The sequence below is a fragment of the Globicephala melas genome, chromosome 19 (genome assembly GCF_963455315.2).
Source record: "Globicephala melas chromosome 19, mGloMel1.2, whole genome shotgun sequence".
Classification (NCBI taxonomy): Eukaryota; Metazoa; Chordata; class Mammalia; order Artiodactyla; family Delphinidae; genus Globicephala; species Globicephala melas.
In genome coordinates, this window is record NC_083332.1 from 48047309 (window position 1) to 48067189 (window position 19881).

The 19881-nt window shown below is 39.2% G+C and overlaps 2 protein-coding genes across 8 annotated transcripts in view; one reads left to right on the plus strand and one right to left on the minus strand.

The window, feature by feature from the left end:
* Nucleotides 1–14077, plus strand: part of PKD1L3 (polycystin 1 like 3, transient receptor potential channel interacting) — a 61812-nt gene extending 47735 nt beyond the window's left edge. The window contains 5 exon segments of the mRNA XM_070044122.1: nt 5490–5606; nt 7381–7515; nt 7916–7991; nt 8311–8428; nt 10901–14077. Of these exon segments, the coding sequence (XP_069900223.1) occupies nt 5490–5606; nt 7381–7515; nt 7916–7991; nt 8311–8312 (330 nt within the window). The 3' untranslated portion in view covers nt 8313–8428; nt 10901–14077.
* The window catches only part of IST1 (IST1 factor associated with ESCRT-III), a 30486-nt gene continuing 19202 nt past the window's right edge, over nt 8598–19881 (minus strand). For 6 of the 7 annotated variants that reach the window (XM_030863471.2, XM_060288432.1, XM_030863472.2 and 3 more), the window contains 6 exons: nt 15297–15380; nt 14668–14778; nt 13244–13444; nt 12322–12464; nt 11208–11256; nt 8598–9965 (listed from right to left, as the gene is read on the minus strand). In XM_030863471.2, coding sequence (XP_030719331.1) covers nt 9780–9965; nt 11208–11256; nt 12322–12464; nt 13244–13444; nt 14668–14778; nt 15297–15380 — 774 coding nt within the window. In that variant the 3' untranslated portion in view covers nt 8598–9779. The remainder of the gene's footprint in view (nt 9966–11207; nt 11257–12321; nt 12465–13243; nt 13445–14667; nt 14779–15296; nt 15381–19881) is intronic. The other variant, XM_060288433.2, reaches the window with a different exon arrangement.

Genomic DNA, 19881 nt, shown 5'->3' on the forward strand with positions numbered 1-19881 from the left:
TTATGACCAGTTCCCTATTAATAGACATTTAGATTGTTTCCACTGTTATACTGTTAACAATAATACTACCATTTATACCCTTTTACATGTAATTTCACTCATGTGCAAATATATCTGTAAGATAAGTACCTTGAAAAGACTTGCTAAAAATGTATATCCATTTTTCATTTAGAAAGATATTGCCAAATTGTTCTCCTCAATTGTACCAATTAATGTTCCCATGAGCAATGTATTAGATCTGCCCACATCGCCAACAGTTCAGTGAACATTGGTGTTTTCATACAATACAGGTAACTCTGAAATATACAAAAGGTTTGCAACTGCACTCATGAGAAAATGCAAGTTTAAACTAAGGAACCATTTTTCACCTCTCATATGGACAAAACTTGCCTCTGCTCTTGCCCTTCTTCATTCCATCTTCCCCATATTATTTTTTTACAACATAGATGTGTTTTGTCCCTGTTCAAAACCTCCCAATGGATTCCATCATACTTAAAATAAAAGCCCAAACCCTTTCTAAAGTTTACTCTAGGGCCTTCCCTGTCCAGAGCTGTAGCTACATCTGTTACTTCTCCTACCCTCATTCTGACCCTCATTCACTCTAATTCAGCCACACAAGCTTCTGTGCTCTCCTTAAACACAATGCACATGCCTTGGAACTTGCTGTTGCCCTGACTGACGTTTGCACTGGGAGCTCCAAACTTTATTAGGGTCTTTCTCATAAGCCACCTCCTCTTAGAAACCTCTAATCATCCTGTAAATAAATAGCACTGCTCCCTCCTCACAGAACACTCTCTATCCCCTCTTCCTACTCAGTTTATTCTTTTTTTAATTAATTTTTTATTTATTCATTCATTTTTGGCTGCGTTGGGTCTTCGTTGCTGTGCGTGGGCTTTCCCTAGTTGCGGTGAGTGGGGCCAACTCTTCTTCGTTGTGGTGCGCGGGCTTCTCACTGCGGTGGCTTCTCTTGTTGCCGGAGCACGGGCTCTAGGCGCGCAGGCTTCAGTAGTTGTAGCACGCGGGCTTAGTTGCTCCGCGGCTCAGTTTTCTTCATAGCACAATTATTACCTGAATATTGTTTGGTTATTGCCTGTCTCCCTCCCTCCTCAAATGTGAATGCTCTGTGGACAGGGACTCTTGTCCACTGCTGTGTTCCCAGCACCTAGAACAGGACCTGGTGTATGTGAGCACTCAATACATACTGATTGAGAGAAAGAATGAATCAATGTCATTCTATAATTTTTGCCCATTTTCATTGGGCTGCTTGGTTTTGTTTGCTTGTTTTGATAAATGGGAGCTTTTTATGTATTAAGAGCTCGTTCAGTTGTAGAGATTTAGATATTTATACAGAAACAAAATAAGGATTTATAAAAATTAATTTAGGGAATTGGTAGCTTATGATGTTCTATCTGGGAGTGTGGTATGCTTTTTCTATTCTCATCTGCATTTGTATCCCTCAGTAATATTAAATTCTCTTCATATAAATCTTGCACATCTCTTGTTAGGCTTATCTTTTGTGGTCTATTGTGAATAAGATTTTATTTCACTATAGTTTCTAAGTAAATATTGTTTGAATATATGAAGGCTATTGATTTTATTATATTTAGTACCCAGCCAGCTTGCTTAAATTTTTGTTAAGTAATAGTTTTTAGGTTCTCTTTTCTCCCCAGCTTTATTGAGGTACAATGGAGAAATTAAAATTGTATATATTTAAGGTACAATGTGATGTTTTGATATATGAATAAATTGTGAAATGTTTACCACAATCAAACTAATTAACATATCCATCACCTCACACGGTTACATGTTTTGTTTTTAGTGTGATAAGAACTCTTATTCTCTAAGCAAATTTCAAGTATACAATATATTACTATTAACTATAATCTATAAACTATAATCATGCTATACATTAGATCTCCAGGACTTATTGATTTTAAAACTAAAAGTTTGTATACTCTGACTGACATCCACCCATCCCCCTCCCCACCCCAGCCCCTGGTAACCACCATTCTACCCTCTGGTTCTGTAAGTTCGACTTTTAAAAATTGCACTTATAAGAGATCATACATGTTTCTTTGTTTGGCTTATTTCATATCTTCACTTTCGTGAATAATCCTGCTATGAACATGGGAGTACAGATATCTCTTCAACATGCTGATTTCATTTCCTTTCAATATATAGCCAGTAGTAGGATTACTGGATCATCTAGTAGCTCTATTTTTAATTTTTTGAGGAACCTCCATGCTGTTTTCCATAATGGCTGTACCAACTTACATTCCCACCAACAGGGCTCTCCAAACCCTCACCAACATTTGTTATTTCTTGTCTTCTTAATAGCCATCCTAACAGTCGTGAGGTGATATCACATTGCAGATTCAGTTTGTTATTTCCTTGATGATTAGTGATTTTCACATATACCTGTTGGTCATTTGTATTTCTTTAGAAAAATGTGTATTCAGGTCCTTTGCCCATTTTTTAATCAGGATGATTTTTTTTTGGTATTGAGTTGTATGAGTTCTTTATGGATTTTGGATTTTAACCCCTTATCAGATATATAGTTTGCAAATATTTTCTCCCACTTCATAGGCTGCCTTTTGTTTATTGTTTCCTTTGCTGCACAGAAACTTTTTAGTTTGAGGTAGTCCCACTTGTTATAGCTTTTGTTGCCTGTGCATTTAGCGTCATATCCAAAAAACTGCCAAGACCAGTGTCAAGAAGCTTCTTCTATTTTCTCATAGGAATTTTGCAGTTTCAGGTCTAAGGTTTAAGTTGTTAATCCATTTGATTTTTTTGAATATGGCAAAATAAAAGTGTCCAACTGCATTCTTTTGCATGTGGACATCCAGTTTTCCTAGCATTATTTGTTGAAGAGACTAGCCCCATTGTGTATTCTTGGCACCCTTGTCATAGATTAGTTGGCCGAATCTATGGGTGTGGGTTTAATTGTGGGTTCTCTATTCAGTTCCATTGTTCTATGTATCTGTTTTTATCCCAATATCATAGTATTTTGATTACTATAATTTTGCAATATAGTTTGAAATCAGGAAGTGTGATGCTTCCAGCTTTATTCATCTTTCTCAAGATTATTTTGGCTATTCATGGTATTTTTGTGGTTCCATACAAATTTTAGGATTTTCTCTATTTCTGGGGAAAATGCCACTGGAATTTTGACAGAGACTGCATTGAATCTGTAGATCACTTTGTGTAGTATGGACATTTAAACAATATTAACTCTTCCAATCCATGAATGTGGGAAATCTTCCCATTTGTCTTTTTCATATCTTTCATCAATCTCTTATAGTTTTCATTGAACAGATTTTTCACCTCGGTTAAATTTATTCCGAAGTGTATTATTCTTTTTGATGTTATTGTAAATGAGACTTTTTTTAATTCCTTTTTCAGCTAGTTGTTAGTATAACAAAATGCAACTGATTTTTGTATTTTGATTTTTTATTCTGTAGCGTTACTGAATTCATTTTTTTTAAAAGGTTTTTGGTGGAGTCTTTAGGGTTTCTATATATAAGACCATGTCATCTGCAAAGACAGTTTTACTTCCTCCTTTCTTATTTGGATGCCTTTTATTTATTTTTCTTACCTAACATCTCTGGCTAGGACTTCCAGTACTGTGTTGAATAGATGTGGTGAGAGTTGGCATCCTTGTCTTGTTCCTTATCTTAGAGGAAGAGCTTGTAGCTTTTCACAATTGAGTATGATGTTAGCTGTGAGCTTGACATATATGGCCTTTATTATGTTGAAGTACATTCCTTCTTGCCTAATTTGTTGAGAGTTTTTATCATTAAAGGTTGTTAAATTTTGTTGAATGCTCTTTCTGCATCTGTTGAGATGTCTTTTTTTTAAACATCTTTATTGGAGTATAATTGCTTTACAATGGTGTGTTAGTTTCTGCTTTATAACAAAGTGAATCAGTTATACATATACATATGTTCCCATATCTCTTCCCTCTTGCATCTCCCTCCCTCCCACGCTCCCTATCCCACCCCTCTAGGTGGTCACAAAGCACCAAGCTGATCTCCCTGTGCTATGCGGCTGCTTCCCACTAGCTATCTATTTTATGTTTGGTAGTGTATATATGTCCATGCCACTCTCTCACTTTGTCACAGCTTACCCTTCCCCCTCCCCATATCAAGTCCATTCTCTAGTAGGTCTGTGTCTTTATTCCCATCTTACCCCTAGGTTCTTCATGACCATTTTTTTTTTCTTAGATTCCATATATGTGTTAGTATACGGTATTTTTCTTTCTGACTTACTTCACTCTGTATGACAGACTCTAGGTCCATCCACCTCACTACAAATAACTCAATTTCGTTTCGTTTTATGGCTGAGTAATATTCCATTGTATATATGTACAATGGAGATGTTTTTAATCCTTCATTCTTTTAATATGGTGTATCACATTTACTGACTTACATGGGATCTTAGTTTCCTGACCAGGGATCGAACCCACAGCCCCCTGCAGTGGAAAATACAGAGTCCTAACCACTGGACCACCAGGGAAGTCCGAGAATTTAAAAGTTTAAATGTTTGATAGAATTCACCCATGAAGCTATCTGGTCCTGGGCTTTTCTTTGTTGAGAGGTTTTTGATTACTGCTTCAGTCTCCTTACTTATACTTCATATGTTCAGTTTTTCTGTTTATTCATTATTCAGTTGTATGTTTCTAGCAATTTATCCATTTTTTCTAGGTTATCCAGTTTGTTGGTGTGTAATTATTCCTAGTAGTCTCTTATGATCCTTTGTATTTTTGTGGTATCAGTTATAATGTCTCCTCTTTCGTTTATGTAATTTTATTTATTAGAATCCTTTTTCTTTTCTTGGTTAGTCTAGCTAAAGGCTTGTCACTTTTGTTCAAAAAAGCTAACTTTTTTTTCTGTTGTCTTTCTAGTCGCTATTTCTGCTCTAATCTTTATTACTTCATTTCTTCTTGTAACTTTAGGCTCAGTTATTAGTTCCTTGAGCAGCAAAGCTAGGTTTTTTATTTGAGATTTTTATTAATGTAAGCATTTATTGCTATAAACTTCCCTCTTAGAATTGCTTTTGCTGCATCTAGCGTCTGTCTTTTCCTAAGTGCTGTCGTCTTGGAATCACATTGCTTCCCTTAGAAAAGGTCACTAAATGGAAAACCATCAGTTCAAGTTGGCAATGAGTTTTGGAGAAGACAGTGGAGCTGGTTTTAGTTGTGTAGGCCCATAGTTAACTAGCAGTATGATAAACTCAAGACATTTGTTTCATCTCTAAAATGGGGATAACATTTAGTTCACAGGATGAACTATATGGAAGTCAAATTTATATGAAAACACTGTAATTACAGAAGAATTCTATGTAGTTTTTAGGCATAGCAATTTGAATGGCCACTAAGGAACTTCCTTAATTTCTATTCCATTGTTTCTACCTTGACCTCACCATTATCAAGCACCTCAGGACCCAAAGAAGTGCAGTCCCCTCTACTGCTCTCCACCCCCATCTGACAGTTCTCTCTTTTCCAGTTTAACCTGCTGTTTGGATGGAGCATCTCTGACTACCAAACTTGTCTCAGTTCAGCAGTGACTGTTGTTGGTCTCCTGATGGGAATCTCTCATCACAAGGAGGTAAAAACCCTATTCCTGGTTTCCCTGCAGAATTCTATTTGGTTTAATATATCAAACAAGGGGAGAATTGCTTATAAAAGCAGCCCCTACTGTACCACTGCATACTGGAAAAGGGAGAAACTTAGTTCCTTTGCCATTATTTTATGGTATTACCTATAGATACTGTATAGCTTTTGAGTGGCTGTTACCTTCAGAAATCCTTCCTTTCCTAAGCACATAGTCCCACCTTTCTCACTTCTTCTATCCTTAATCTTACTGCCAAAGACACTGGGCCTGAACTTGTGTTCTCACACCTGGCCAGATTAACATGATTGCTGCTGCTTTCTCAACGGCCTTTTGAAGGGTACAATTGGAAGTGACTTAAAAAAGAAAAATTAGGGAGGTACAAGTCCAGAAAGGACTGCAGTTATTTCTGTTTATAAATACTAATTTCAGAGAGGCTGTTATTTTCTCCCAGGAACTACCTACACAAATCCCTTTCTACTCAACATAAAAAATAAAGTAGGAAACCCAGGTGAGGTTTTGGGTCCCAAACACTAGCACATATAGATTTGATAAGAAAAAAACTGCAATTCAGATTAGTGAAACTGGCAAGATTTTCATCAAAGCTCATCATTCTGATACTCTAGAAATCAAAGGTTACTAATTAAAATGGGTAAATTAACATAGTTTCTAACGTGGAAAGTTACCACCACCTTCCTAAAATCTAAGAAAGATTAACGTAACTGCTATTTTGGGTGGACTGTTTTGTTGTGGTTCCAGCCGCAATCACTAGGGAATGAAGTCCTCACCCCTGGAACACTTTATATACTAAAGCTCTTAAAGAAATAACAATCATAATAAACTTTTGCTGACACCTACTTTTTGACTTAAAAGGGAAAATGGAGTATACTTACTGGGAATAGTCTTGCATCACAAACTCAGCGTTTGCCCAAACTGTTTGGTTTACCTGGAGTTATGATTAAGCTCTTTTAAAATAAGTAGATATAAGCTGGCAGCCATTATAGTATCTCTGTCACAGAGATTTCCATCACAATAGTATTTATTGCAAGTATTCATCCTCTAAGTTGTTGGGTGTTTTTTTTTTTAAAACAGTGCCCAGTGGCAATAATGAATGAGCCAATACCAAAGGAAAATAATCATTTTTAAAAGGAACACCTAAATTAAAGAATTTGGAAACCAAATTTTACTGGAAACCATTCTAGTAAGAGAAAGATCTCTTTGTACTGAAAAGGCAAGAATGGCAAAACTCAGTAATTATACTTTTAAAGATAACGATTAAAAAAAATCTAGAAAAAGCATTAAAAGCCAGTTTTCTATGGCTAACCTTTTAAACTGTATTGAAATGCTCCTATGTTCAGAGTAGAAAGTGCTTGGAACGGCAGAGACAGTTTTCATTATCACTGCTGGTATCTATGTATTCTTTCAACACACTTTTGCTATTCCTTGAAGCTTCCATGTTTAGAAATATTTTCCAGAATTGCCAACAACTCACAAGGGCTTTGAGTCACTTATAATTCCATTACAACTCACCTGTTTTCTTCTTGTGAAAGCCCTGAAGGCACAATTATTTACACTCTTAGAGTCAGTCACTCTTGCTTTTCTGTCCACTCAAAAGTATTTTCCTTTTTAATATTTTTGCTTTTCTAGTTTCCACCAGACATAAGTGTTTCCTTACGTGAATATATCCCAAATGTTAGCATATATCTTACATTTTTAAAGTAGATATTAAACTCTCAGTGTTTAAACTCGAAATGTCCTATTGTCTTTTCAGGTTATTGCTTTAAACCCAGTCCTGGGCTCCTTTCTTATTCTCCTAACCAGTGTCGTTTTGATGGTATTTGTGATCATTAACCTTTTTGTTTCTGCCATTTTAATGACCTTTGGTAAAGAAAGAAAGTCCTTTAAGGTAAGTAACTCTGACTCAGTAATTGAAATATAAACCGTATCATGATTTTATCACTGGAAAAGCTCAATTTTAGCTGCTCTTAAGATTACAGACTGACATAACACACAGTATCAGCATACTCCCTTTATTAGTCTCCACAGCTCTGCCAACCATTTTCCTAGGAAACCCAATTTACCAAAAGTACATTATGTTCTACATCCACTGTCCTATAAATAGCTGACCCTCCACTGTTAAGTAGCAGAAACACTCCAAGGCCTGACAGTAAACCATTAAAGGAAACAGTATCTTTACACTTTATATCTACTTTTTTAAAAATAATATCTTTGGTACTTTTTTCCTCCACCATTAGCAGCAATTTCGATTTCCTTGCTTTTCTCTTTTTGTCTTCCAACAGACTCAGAAAGAAGCTGCACTGATGGATATGCTGCTACTGAAGCTCTCAAGTTTGTTAGGAATACAGCAACACCAGAACACATGTAAGTAAGCAAACGGCTGTAACAGCAATGGCCACTGACAAATGAAGTTTCAAAAGATTAATCCTGTTACCTCTTCGCTTGGCTTATTCCTTCTTAGTATATTAATACTGCTATTTGCATGGTGTACTTTAGAAAATTATAGATGTTTATAATATACTTAGTTAATTTTGTTAGTCAGTGAAGAATCAAAATCCCCTTAGCTGCAGATTCTTATGTTTATGGAACTTGGCACTATCAGAGGGTTAACACTGCAAGAGTGGTGCAGGATAAACCAGCTCTGCTGCCAAACAAACACCAAGTAATATCATTCATGTTCCAGGATGACTATGGGAAACATGAGTCAGAAGTAAGCTCACTGCAACTTTAATTAAAGATACAAGCATGAGATCTGGCTAAGGGGGAGCCCTGTACAGAGAAGTAACCAAGCCAACTCACAGGTAACAATCTGGGCTTAAATACTGAGATCGAAATGGGCCCCTTACTCCCCAGGCATCCTACCCAGGGAGCCAATAAGGTCTGGCTTGTGCCCAATATGGGTCACTTGCTTAAATACTCTCCACTAAAATCCTGACCCTCGTCATTTGACCAAAACAATGGAGAAAGCGGGGCACAGAATTTTTAACTTTATTAGCAGCTACTGAGCCATGACATACAAATCAATCAAAAACATTAAAGTTGCTTGAAACAAGTGTGTACAGATACACCACACAGAAGCCGAAGTCGTATCTTCCGATCCCAAATCCATCCTTGTGGGGAAGGATGGCCTTAGCTAGGGGGCAAAACAGTAAGAGTCTCATCCGTCAAGGGAAGGAGCAAAACACCTACAGCCACATGGGCACCAAAAATTTATCTGAGATCAGTTTTTAAAGGTTCTCTTGATCATAACGTTTTCAAATGAAAACAGGAACCCCTCTTCACCTGTAGGCTTTCCAGCTCACTACTCAAGAGACTTGAATATTTCTATTAAGGCTACTGGAAGCCCACCTTAGCCTTGAATGGTGACTTTTGCCCAGTATGTGGCCAGCAATGCAATCCAACAGAACATGCCATGGGGAAAAACAGGAATTATATACAGTGCTGCCCTCTATTAAAAGGGAAACACAGCACTCAAAATAAAGCAAAAGGCCACAGAGGGCTCCCTGAGAATCCAGTAGAACTAAGAGAGGCCTTCAACTTTCCAAAGTTTGCAACTGGATCCAGGTGGAACAGTGCCCTGCAGCAAGGAGTAGTGTGTATGTCAATGAGAAGACCCAGCTTCTAAGAACTGTTACAATGGCTTCCTGAGCCATTTTCTCTCTCCCATTCATCTTAGAGCGAGAAAATAGACAACTTGGCCTTGAATCTCACTCACCACCAATCCCTCTGTACGGAGGGCTTTGTTTCTAAGTCTAGAACCTCAGCACAGAGCTGAGACACTTCATGAAGTACTCTCCTCCACCATCCGGCCATCTTTGACAGCTCTCCCCTTCTCACTCCCCTGTGGAGAGATGGTGGGACAGGAAGGAGAGAAATGGGATCACACTGACAGGAAATGGACAAGCAAGGCTGCCAGGAGCCAGCTGCTCCAACCTCACAATCTCCAGTTGTTAGTCTCTCAGGAGCAATGGAGAACCGGAAAGCAGCAGAGTGTGTCAGAGCAGGAAGAGAGCCCAGAGGAAGAGTGTACTCAGTGACGGTTAACAGATGAAGCAGAATTTCATGGAGATTCTTTGTTACAAGGAGAAATTGCTCAGTCTCATTTCCCAGAACTTGGACCTTGCCTGGTTTAGGAAGCCTATGTTTTCTTTTTCAGCTCTTCAAATCTCCGGGAAAGATCATCAAAGTCAATGTCTTCAGAGGCTGAGGTGTTGGCACCAGCAGATGCAGTTGGTAGTGTGTCTGGCACAGATGGCAATTCTGGCAGTACAAAGTTGTCATAGGTATCCACGGGTCTGGAAGGGGGCTTTGCAGAAGCTTCTGGCTTGGGTCCAGGACCTAATTAAATTACAGTAAGGAGCACAGTGTTAAAAATGCCAGTGGCTCAGATCCTCAAACCCCACAATCCCCCCTGGCAGAAACAATAAAATAATCAAAATACTGGAGAAAACATTGTTTTTTAAAAAATAATTCTAAAGGTCAACAAAAATTTTCAGACAATTAACAGCTACATTTTCTAATTATGGTTGAATATGTTTTACTTTCCTACAGTGAGAAAAAAGTTTAAGGGAAAGTCAAAGTGTGGTGCATGGGGCTTAGGTACACAGCATTCATTTCAATGGACTGTCCCCTTTCACAAAGGTCTACTCCCATAATAAGAAAGTCCAAGAAATGGTACTAGAATTCTATTGGGATGAGCTACTCTTTAAGGCTTATGGGAAAAAAATTTTATATGGAATGTTAACATCCATACCGTTTGATGTAATAGAATGTGATCTGTATTTCTAGTCTTCCGTTTTGTATCTTACAAGTTAAAATCATCGCCCTCTCTACCTACTGTATGTTTCCATTTGTATCTAAGTTCTAGAACAGGCAACCTAAACCATAGTTTTAGGAAATAAGAACAGTGCTTGCCTCTGGGATGGAACTGACTAGAAAGGAACACAAGGTAACTTTTCTGGGGTGATAGAAATGTTTTGTATCTTTACTGAGGTGGTGGTTACATAATGCATGTGTGTGGAGACACATCAAAACTCATCACAATATACACTTCTGTGTATTTTTTGTATGTAAATTATACCTCAATGAAACTGTCCCAATTTTAAAAAATATTCCCCTCTGGGTTTCTGAAGTGCTGGTAGTGTTTAATTTTTCAGTGAATGGCTACATGAGCATGCTTGCTTTGTGAAAAGTCACTGAGCTATACACTTATGATTTATGTCTGTTTCCCCCTCTTTAATGCCCAAATTTAAAAACAATTTTGGTATTTCCAGGCACAGTGGAAATGGAAGCAGCAGGAACATACCGAACTTGAGGATGACTGAAAACTGCAAGGTGAAAAAGAATAATGATACCACTACCAGAAACAGAAACTTGGGAGATTCTTTGGAGCCACGAAAGATCTTTTCTTTTTGGAAGTGGGAAATCCTGAGTTCTATTTCCACCATACTGCATTTGGGGAGAGAACGTGGCATGTAGGTAGAATGCCACAATCATAAAAACAATCTGAGGGAGGAACAGAGATGAGAAAACAGCAAAGGGTTCAGTACTGAGAAACTCTCAAGAGGGTTTCTGACTCACCAATGATCTGTGCAGAAGAGACATTCTTATCAGCATTAATGTCATCAACCTGAAACACAAAGATCATGACCAAAGGAGAAAGCAATGGCATCACTGGTGAAAGTAATGGTATAAGCCCATGTGTGTTGCAAAAGCTAAGCTGCTCAGCAAAAGCAACAGAAACTGCTCCAAAGAAACTGCCCCTCCGCCCCCTATACTCCTTTCCTGATCTTCTTCCAACCAGACAGATACCATGTTGAACTCATAACTGCCAAGCAGAGGAAAAGAAAATTCTTACCACACCATAACATCTCTCTTTAATCTATTACCTTCACCTTCCAGGCAGAGAGAAAGCATTCTAAACCACCGCATTCATCTCCAAGAACCAAGTCCTCAAATACTAACAAATATCTTCTACCTCGTTCCTAGAAACAGCTGTGGGCAATGCTTCAAGGCGTGCAAAACCAAAACATAAAAATTCAGGCCCAATGTAAAAACCAAAGGAAAGAACACTAAGCAAGCTCAGGAACAGGGCGATCTCCCTAGATGAGCAAACAAGGCTGGCAGAAAAGTCATCTAATTCTCAACCAAAACCGTTACAACCACCTACAGTTCAAGGCATCATTACCATATTAGCAATAACAGCAAGCTCTAACTATAAGACTAAAATATAAAATTAATGCTATAGGCTGAAATTTACTAGACACTGATCTGTTTAAGACAAAAATCTGGTTCTTATTCCTTTACACAGTGTTGAGAATTTATAAAACTGGTATTTCAATTATTATATTCTAGTACCAAGACTGTACCAGCTCAATATGATTCTCTGCCTAGTCTAAAAAAAAGTCTGATCAAGTGCCCTACCCCAACTTTCCAGGATCTGCAGCTCCTTCCTGATTCCTGGCTTAACTGCAGACAAAGCATTGCCACCAACGATGCTGCCGCTGCTGCCACCACCACCACCACCACCACCACTCCCCATTTCCAGGGTAATATTAAAGCAACACAAGAATCCAAAGCATAGAGCAATGCCAGTACTAGTTGATCAAAACTTTGCCTTCCCTGTGGCCATTATTTTGCTCTCTCTTCATGGATTCACTCTCCTGCTGCTTATAAAAGAGGCTCAGGCACTTACAGATTCATATGATGGGGGAGTTGCTGGTATCTGAGGTGGATGAATATTGGGAAAGGTCTGATAAGTTCCCATTGGCAATCCATTGAAATCCGACTGCAAGAGGAGAAAGGCAACATCAGAGACATTGCCCCGATCTGCAATTTCTGAAGTGTGTAAATAGGAAAGGAGAAATAAATATGTGTGTGTATACAACTATTTTCTCAATGTGTACATATTCACATTGAATACATATATATATATTTAAGATATGTATTTAATACATGTATTCAAGAGCCCCAAAAGAAAAAGTGCCTAAAAGGACCACATGTGATTAGGAAGAATCCAGATTTTTAAAGATCTGTACCCAAAGGCTATTCTTCAAATTACTAAATTGCCTCAATGTCTACAAGGGAAGCTTCTTACCAGACTTTCTTTTTTGGGGGAGAGGAGACGACCGCACTGCACAACACGTGGGATCTTAGTCCCCTGACCAGGGATCGAACTCACGCCCCATGCAGTGGAAGCATGGAGTCTTAACCACTGGACTGCCAGGGAAGTCCCCACTTTCTTACTACCAATGACTTTCATCTTCTTATCTACAAAGGAGGTAGACCTGGTAATAAGTATTGGTTATTCATTTTTGGAAAATGCTACTAGTATACCTACAAGTCCCAAAGGTTCAAGAAACCTACATGAAAAGGAGTTTTTCTAGTACCATCTCTCTAGATTTTCCCACTTCATTACCTACAGATGAACCAAAAGACTTTCTCCAAATCCCAATGCTATTTTTTCCATAGTATGAGCAATAAACTAATACCAAATATTCTTACTGCTAAATCCTCTTGATAACCTACAATTCCTGAGTGTATTCACAGAGCCAACTTGTCATCTTCTGTAACATTTTCTAGAGTTTATATCCATATTTATTTGTATGTGTACTTACTGGTCCCTTTGGAAGAGGGTATGAGAAAGGAGTGTTTGGAGATGGCATGGGCATGGGCATGGGCATTGGCACTGTTCCATCAAGTCCACCAGCTGGTGCTGTGAATCCACCCCCACCTCCTCTTCCAGGGCCCCCTTTCTTTACATCATCTGTGAATCCAACATCAATAAGATCTGTATCTACTCCAGGAGGAGCTTCTGCCTAAGAAAAAGAGAGAAACCCGTATCATTAGGCCTGTCACCAGCTAGGTTCCCCAGGAAGCTGACTCTGAGATGGTGATTAGCGTTGACAGTTGTTTACTAGAGAGGTCTCTTGGGACAGACACCTGTGGGGACATGAAGGAAGCAGGGCTGGGCAAAGGAAGAAGGTGGGCTGCCATGCATTCACAACAAAGGGGTCAGCTAATTCCCCCAGGGAGTTCTGGAGCTAGGCTGGGACTACAGCAGGTGCTCCCAACTGGGGACAAAGGGGCAGAGTCTTTAATCCCCTGCAATGACCAGTTACCAAATACAGGCTGCCCCCAGGAAAGACCCTGGGTAAGGAAGCTGTCTTCTGAGGGCCATTGCTGGAGGGACACTCAGCTGCGTGAGCCACCAGTCATCAATACTCTCAAGAGCTGGGAGAGGGGCTTCCCTGCTGGCGCAGCGGTTAAGAATCTGCCTGCCAGCGCAGGGGACACAGGTTCAAGCCCTGGTCCAGGAAGATCCCACATGCCGCAGAGCAACTAAGCCCACGCGCCACAACTACTGAAGCCCGTGCACCTAGAGCCCATGCTCTGCAACAAGAAAAGCCACTACAATGAGAAGCCCACATACCGCAACGAAGACCCAATGCAGCCAAAAATAAATTTACTTAAAATAAAAAAAGAGCTGGCGGAATAAATGTTTCTGTCCTGAAATGTGTACTTCAGGCAGGGGGAGGGCTGTCTGAGCAGCACACCAAAACATATACTATACCCAGTCAACATGAACTGCTGATTTACTATTTGCATATCTGCCCTTCTTTCACTGTAAGCCTCTTTAGGACAGGGACCTTGTTTATATATTTTCTGTATTCTCAGCTTTCTGGAGCACATGGCAGGCACACAAAAGATGTTTTCAGGCTCTGTTCTGGGTCTTGAGGCTTTTCTTGCTACCCATAGGGGCCTCTCAATTCCTTGAACTTCACTGAAAAGTAGCAATAATGCCACTTTATATTTGTATCAAAGTTTGTACCTTTTCAAAGTGTTTTCAGTCATTCATCTCATCTGATCCCTAAATACTCTGAGAGATGCAGGCATATTTATTGTTACCCCAGAGGCATTAACTGGACAAAGGCTTAAACTCCCATATGCAAACTTGAGTGCAAAGAAAATGGTTATTTTTCAAAGACAGTGATATTGAGAGACTCACTTTCCTTTGTATTCTAAAAGACTCTAAACGTACCATGACCACAGAGTCAGGCTCATAGGGCACATTGTAGTTCTTGGCAATTTCAATCAGGTATCTCTCCACCAGGATTTTGGGTGGGGCCTCCACACTCAGTTTGTGCATTAGCTGTAAGTAAAAGATCCAGGGTTAAGATGCATCTGCATCAACCAGCTTAAGGCTAACCTGTATCAATTTTAAACTTTGTTCCTCACATTTCAAATTGAGAGGAAAAAAAGAAGCTCCATCCAGTTAAATTATTTTTTTCAATCACAAAGCACAAGACCCGTGTATCTCTCACATTCTCTGGTTACATATGCCTCAAAGACTGATATTGCTGCCTTCCACATTTGAGATCATCTACCCTTCTCCCCACCTCACTTCTACCTCCATAAATCACAAGTGGCACAAAGGATAAGGTACAAAATCAGGAATGACACAGGATGATGGAAAGCTTCACAATCAGAGGTGTAGGACAGGGGTAAGGAGCTGACTGCACTGCCAGACAGCATTCTTCTCTCTCTATGAAAGGTGCAATCCCAGATTAACCCTACATTACAGTGGTACCCACTGGACTCACTGCAGGCAATAAAAATAACCTGCCCCACCCCACCCATTGCTTCATGTTTAACAATTATGTTCGTTACCCGGTCATTCACAGTTCCAATCTGGTTGGTCCTACATAACTTGCCATATTCCTTGCTATACTTGGCACAGAGTTGATCAGCAACCTACAGAGAAAAAGAACAGTAAATAAAAATGGAAACCACTCCTACAGAGGGCTTCAAGCTTCCTCCTATTAACAGTAAACAGGATTTCCAAAAGACTAGGTCTGTAAAGCCTTAAGGGGTACATATTAATTCATTTAGTTATTTGTTTACCCAGCCATCCACTGAGCTGCAACTACGTGCCAAACTCTATTATAAACATTATGTTATACACTACAAATGATGAAGAAAAACAGACATTGTACCTAGTCTTATAAAATCTTACAGTCTCTGGGTAAAAACAATCATTACTCAATCACAAAGATAAAGGTACAAATGCAGCTGTGATAGGGGAAAGGAAAAGTACACTAAACTATCTGCTTACAACAGTAGAATCAGACCTGATCAGAAAAGTCAGATAAAGTGATGCTTCACTGAGATGTAAAGGATGATCAGGAGTTAACTAAACATGGAGGGAAGGAAGAACATTCCAGGAAAAGAAAACAGCATGTGCAAAGGCCTCTGCTGGAAAAACAGGGCCAATCCTCAAGCCAAAATAAAATCAGTGAGCCTCTTGTGCAAGGCCCAAAGGAAGAGTGTGGTAGGAAATGAAGAAAGGCAGATGGCGGCCAGACAGTGCAGGGCCGTGTAGGCTTTATTAGTTTTGTTTCTATCACAAGAACAACAGGAAACTACTAAAGGACTTTAAAGCAAGGGGTAGTGACAGGATCAGATGAGTGTTTTGAACAGAACCCTTAGTCGTTCTGATGGAATGGTGAACAGACTAAAGGAAGCCAAAGTAGATGTAGAAAAAACGTTCAAGAAGTTACTACAGGGCTTCCCTGGTGGCACAGTGGTTGAGAGTCCGCCTGCCGATGCAGGGGACACCGGTTCATGCCCCAGTCTGAGAAGATCTCACATGCTGCGGAGCGGCTAGGCCCGTAAGCCATGGCCGCTGAGCCTGCGCGTCTGGAGCCTGTGCTCCACAACGGGAGAGGCCATAACAGTGAGAGGCCCGCGTACCGCAAAAAAAAAAAAAAAGAAGTTAGTACAGGCAGGAGATGACAGTGCTATTAGACCAGAGTGGTCCCAATACCTGGAAGTTCAGTGAGGGGGCACTCAGTGTTAGGTAGACTTTCAGTGGTACTGGGTACTTATAAGTTTGTTATTTGTCTTTTAACGATGGTTTTTGTTCTGCTTTATACTATGCAGAAACCTTTTTTACTTATATTATCACTCTTTGTTTATGGCTTTTAGGTTTTGTGGCATGTTTATGCCTTTTCCACTATGAGATTATTTTTTTTAATGCCTAACTTTGTTTCTTTAAGGTTTCATTTTTTTTTTTTTTTTTTTTTTTTTTTTTTTGCGGTACGCGGGCCTCTCACTGTTGTGGCCTCTCCCGCTGCGGAGCACAGGCTCCTGATGTGCAGGCTCAGCGGCCATGGCTCATGGGCCCAGCCGCTCCGCGGCATGTGGGATCCTCCCGGACCGGGGCACGAACCCGTGTCCCCTGCATTGGCAGGCGGACTCTCAACCACTGCGCCACCAGGGAAGCCCTAAGGTTTCATTTTTTTTAAAAAAAACATGTAAATCTTTGTTTCATCTGGAATTAATCTTGATATAAAGGAGGAGTACAAGAGAGGCTATAAACAAGATTTACATTAAAAGTAGAAGTAGTTGCCTCTACTCTCCCATTCCCCTACCCACAAAACTGTATAACCACCCTCCCTACCCTATCAGAATACAGGAGGCTTACTCTCTGGGGAGGTTAAACTAAAGGAACTGTGGGCTCCATGCACAGCAGAGAGCAGAGATACTGGCAACAAGAGAATTATGTGCAAATCTTCTCTAAGAGAGGAATGATACCTTTGGCTTCCTTCTCCCTGTGCTCTCAAAAATGCAGCCAGCTTATACCTTCCAGGTAGAAGACAGAACTCCTCTCTGAGGAAAATGACCATTCCAAGGAAAGAAAACTAATTCCTGACAGTCTAGAGTTCCCTCAAGAAAGGGCTTAGTCAGATCATTTAACAATAAGCTGGTGCTGGAGGTATCATGCTCCCTGATTTCAAGCTATACTAAAAAAGCTGCAGTCATCAAAACAGTATGGTACTGGCATAAAAACAGACAAATCAATGAAACAGAACAGAGAGCCCAAAAATGAACCCATAGTTATATGGGCAATTATTCTACAACAAAGGAGGCAAGACTATACAATGGGTAAAAGATAGTCTCTTCAATAAATGGCACTGGGAAAATTGGACTACTCTCTCAACACATACACAAAAATAAATTCAAAACAGATTAAAGACTTAAACGTAAGATCTGAAATCATAAAACTTCTAGGAAAAAATACAGGCAGTACACTCTTTGACACTGGTCTTAGTAATACTCTTTTGGGTATGTCTCAGGCACGGGAAACAAAAGCAACAATAAACAAATGAGACTACATCCAACTAAAAAGCTTTTGTACAGTGAAGGAAACTACCAACAAAATGAAAAGGCCACCTACTGAATGGGAGAAGATATTTGCAAACAATGTATCTGATAAGGGGTCAATATCCAAAATATACAAAAAACTCATACAACTCAACACCAAAATACAATCCAATTAGAAAACTGGCAGAAGATCTGAACAGACATTTTTCCAAAGACAACAAACACATGGCCAACAGGCACATGAAAAGATGCTCAATATCACTAATTAAGGAACTGCAAATCAAAACCACAATGAGGTATCCCCTCACACCTGTCAGAATGGCTATCATAAAAAAAAAAGACCACAAATAACAAGTGTTGGTGATGATGTGGAGAAAAAGGAACACTAGTGTACTGTTAGTGGCAATGTAAATTGGCGTAGCCACTATGGAAAACAGTATGGAGATTCCTCAAAAGATTAAAAACAAAACTAACATCTGATCCAGCAATTCCACTCCTGGGTATTTATCCAAAGAAAACAAAAACACTAATTAGAAAAAACATATATATGCACACCTATTCTCACTGAAGCATTATTTACAACCACCAAGATATGGAAGCAACCCAAGTGCCCATCAATAGATGAATGAAAATGCAGTACATATACACAATGGAATATATTACCCATAAAAAAGAATGAAATCTTGCCATTTGCAACAACATGGACAGACCTAGAGGGCATTATGCTAAGTGAAATAAGTCAGACAGAGAAAGAAAAATATCATATGATCTCACTTATATGTGGAATCTAGAAAATAAAACATATGAACAAACAAAAACAGAAACAGAATCATAGATACAGAGAACAATCAGGTGGTTGCAAGAGGTGGGTGGAAGGAGGAAATAGGTGAGGGAGATTAAGAGGTACAAAGTTCCAGCTGCAAAATAAATCAGTCACAAGTATGAAATGTACAGTGTGGGGAATATACTCAATAACTAAGTAATGTGTTTGTATGGTGACATATCATAACTAGACTTATCGTGATCATTTTGAAATGTATAAAAAAAAATCACTATGTTGTGTAACAGGAACAACATAATGTTGTAAGTCAATTACACTTCAAAAACAAACAAACATGCAACAAACTCATAGAAAAAGAGATCAGATTTGTGGTTACCAGAGGCAGGGAGTGGGAGGGAAGGGGGAATTGGATGAAGGCACTCAAAAGGTCCTACAAATTTCCAGTTGTAAGGTAAGTAAGTACTAGAGATGTAATGCACAACATGATAAATATAATTAACACTGCTGTATGTTATATATGAAAACTGCTGAGAGTAAATAGTAAGAGTTCTCATTACAAAAATAAATTTTTCTATTTAATTTTGTATCTATATGAGGTGATGGATGTTCACTAAAATTACTGTGATAATCATTTCATGATGTATGTAAGTCAAGTCATTATGCTGTACATCTTATACAGTGCTGTATGTCAATTACACCTCAATGAAACTGGAAGGAAAAAAGAGAAACAAACAAACAAACAATGAATTGGCATCTGGCAATAAGCCCACCCAAGCACACAAGAGGTTCCAATCCACTTTTTAGTACCTCACTCTTAAATATGAACAGCCAAGGGCCATGAAACCTTTCAGAAAAGCCTCTATTATAAAAATAGTTTAAATCTAAGAAATAGATAGAAGGAAACAATACAGAAACAAGAAAAGTTAAAAAGGGACTATAATATTCTCAGAGAGTTAGAAGACATTGTAGCCATGAAACAAAAATAATAGACTATTAAAAAAATACATATTCAGAGACTTAAAAAGAGCTCTTAAAAAATAAAAACAGGGCTTCCCTGGTGACGCAGTGGTTGAGAGTCCGACTGCCGATGCAGGGGACATGGGTTTGTGCCCCGGTCCGGGAGGATCCCACATACCGCGGAGCGGCTGGGCCAGTAAGCAATGGCCGCTGAGCCTGCACGTTAGGAGCCTGTGCTCCGCAACGGGAGAGGCCACAACAGTGAGAGGCCCGTGTACCACAAAAAAATAAAAAAATAAAAAATAAAATAAAAACATACAGAAGACAAGGAAATCTCATAAGATAGGTTGG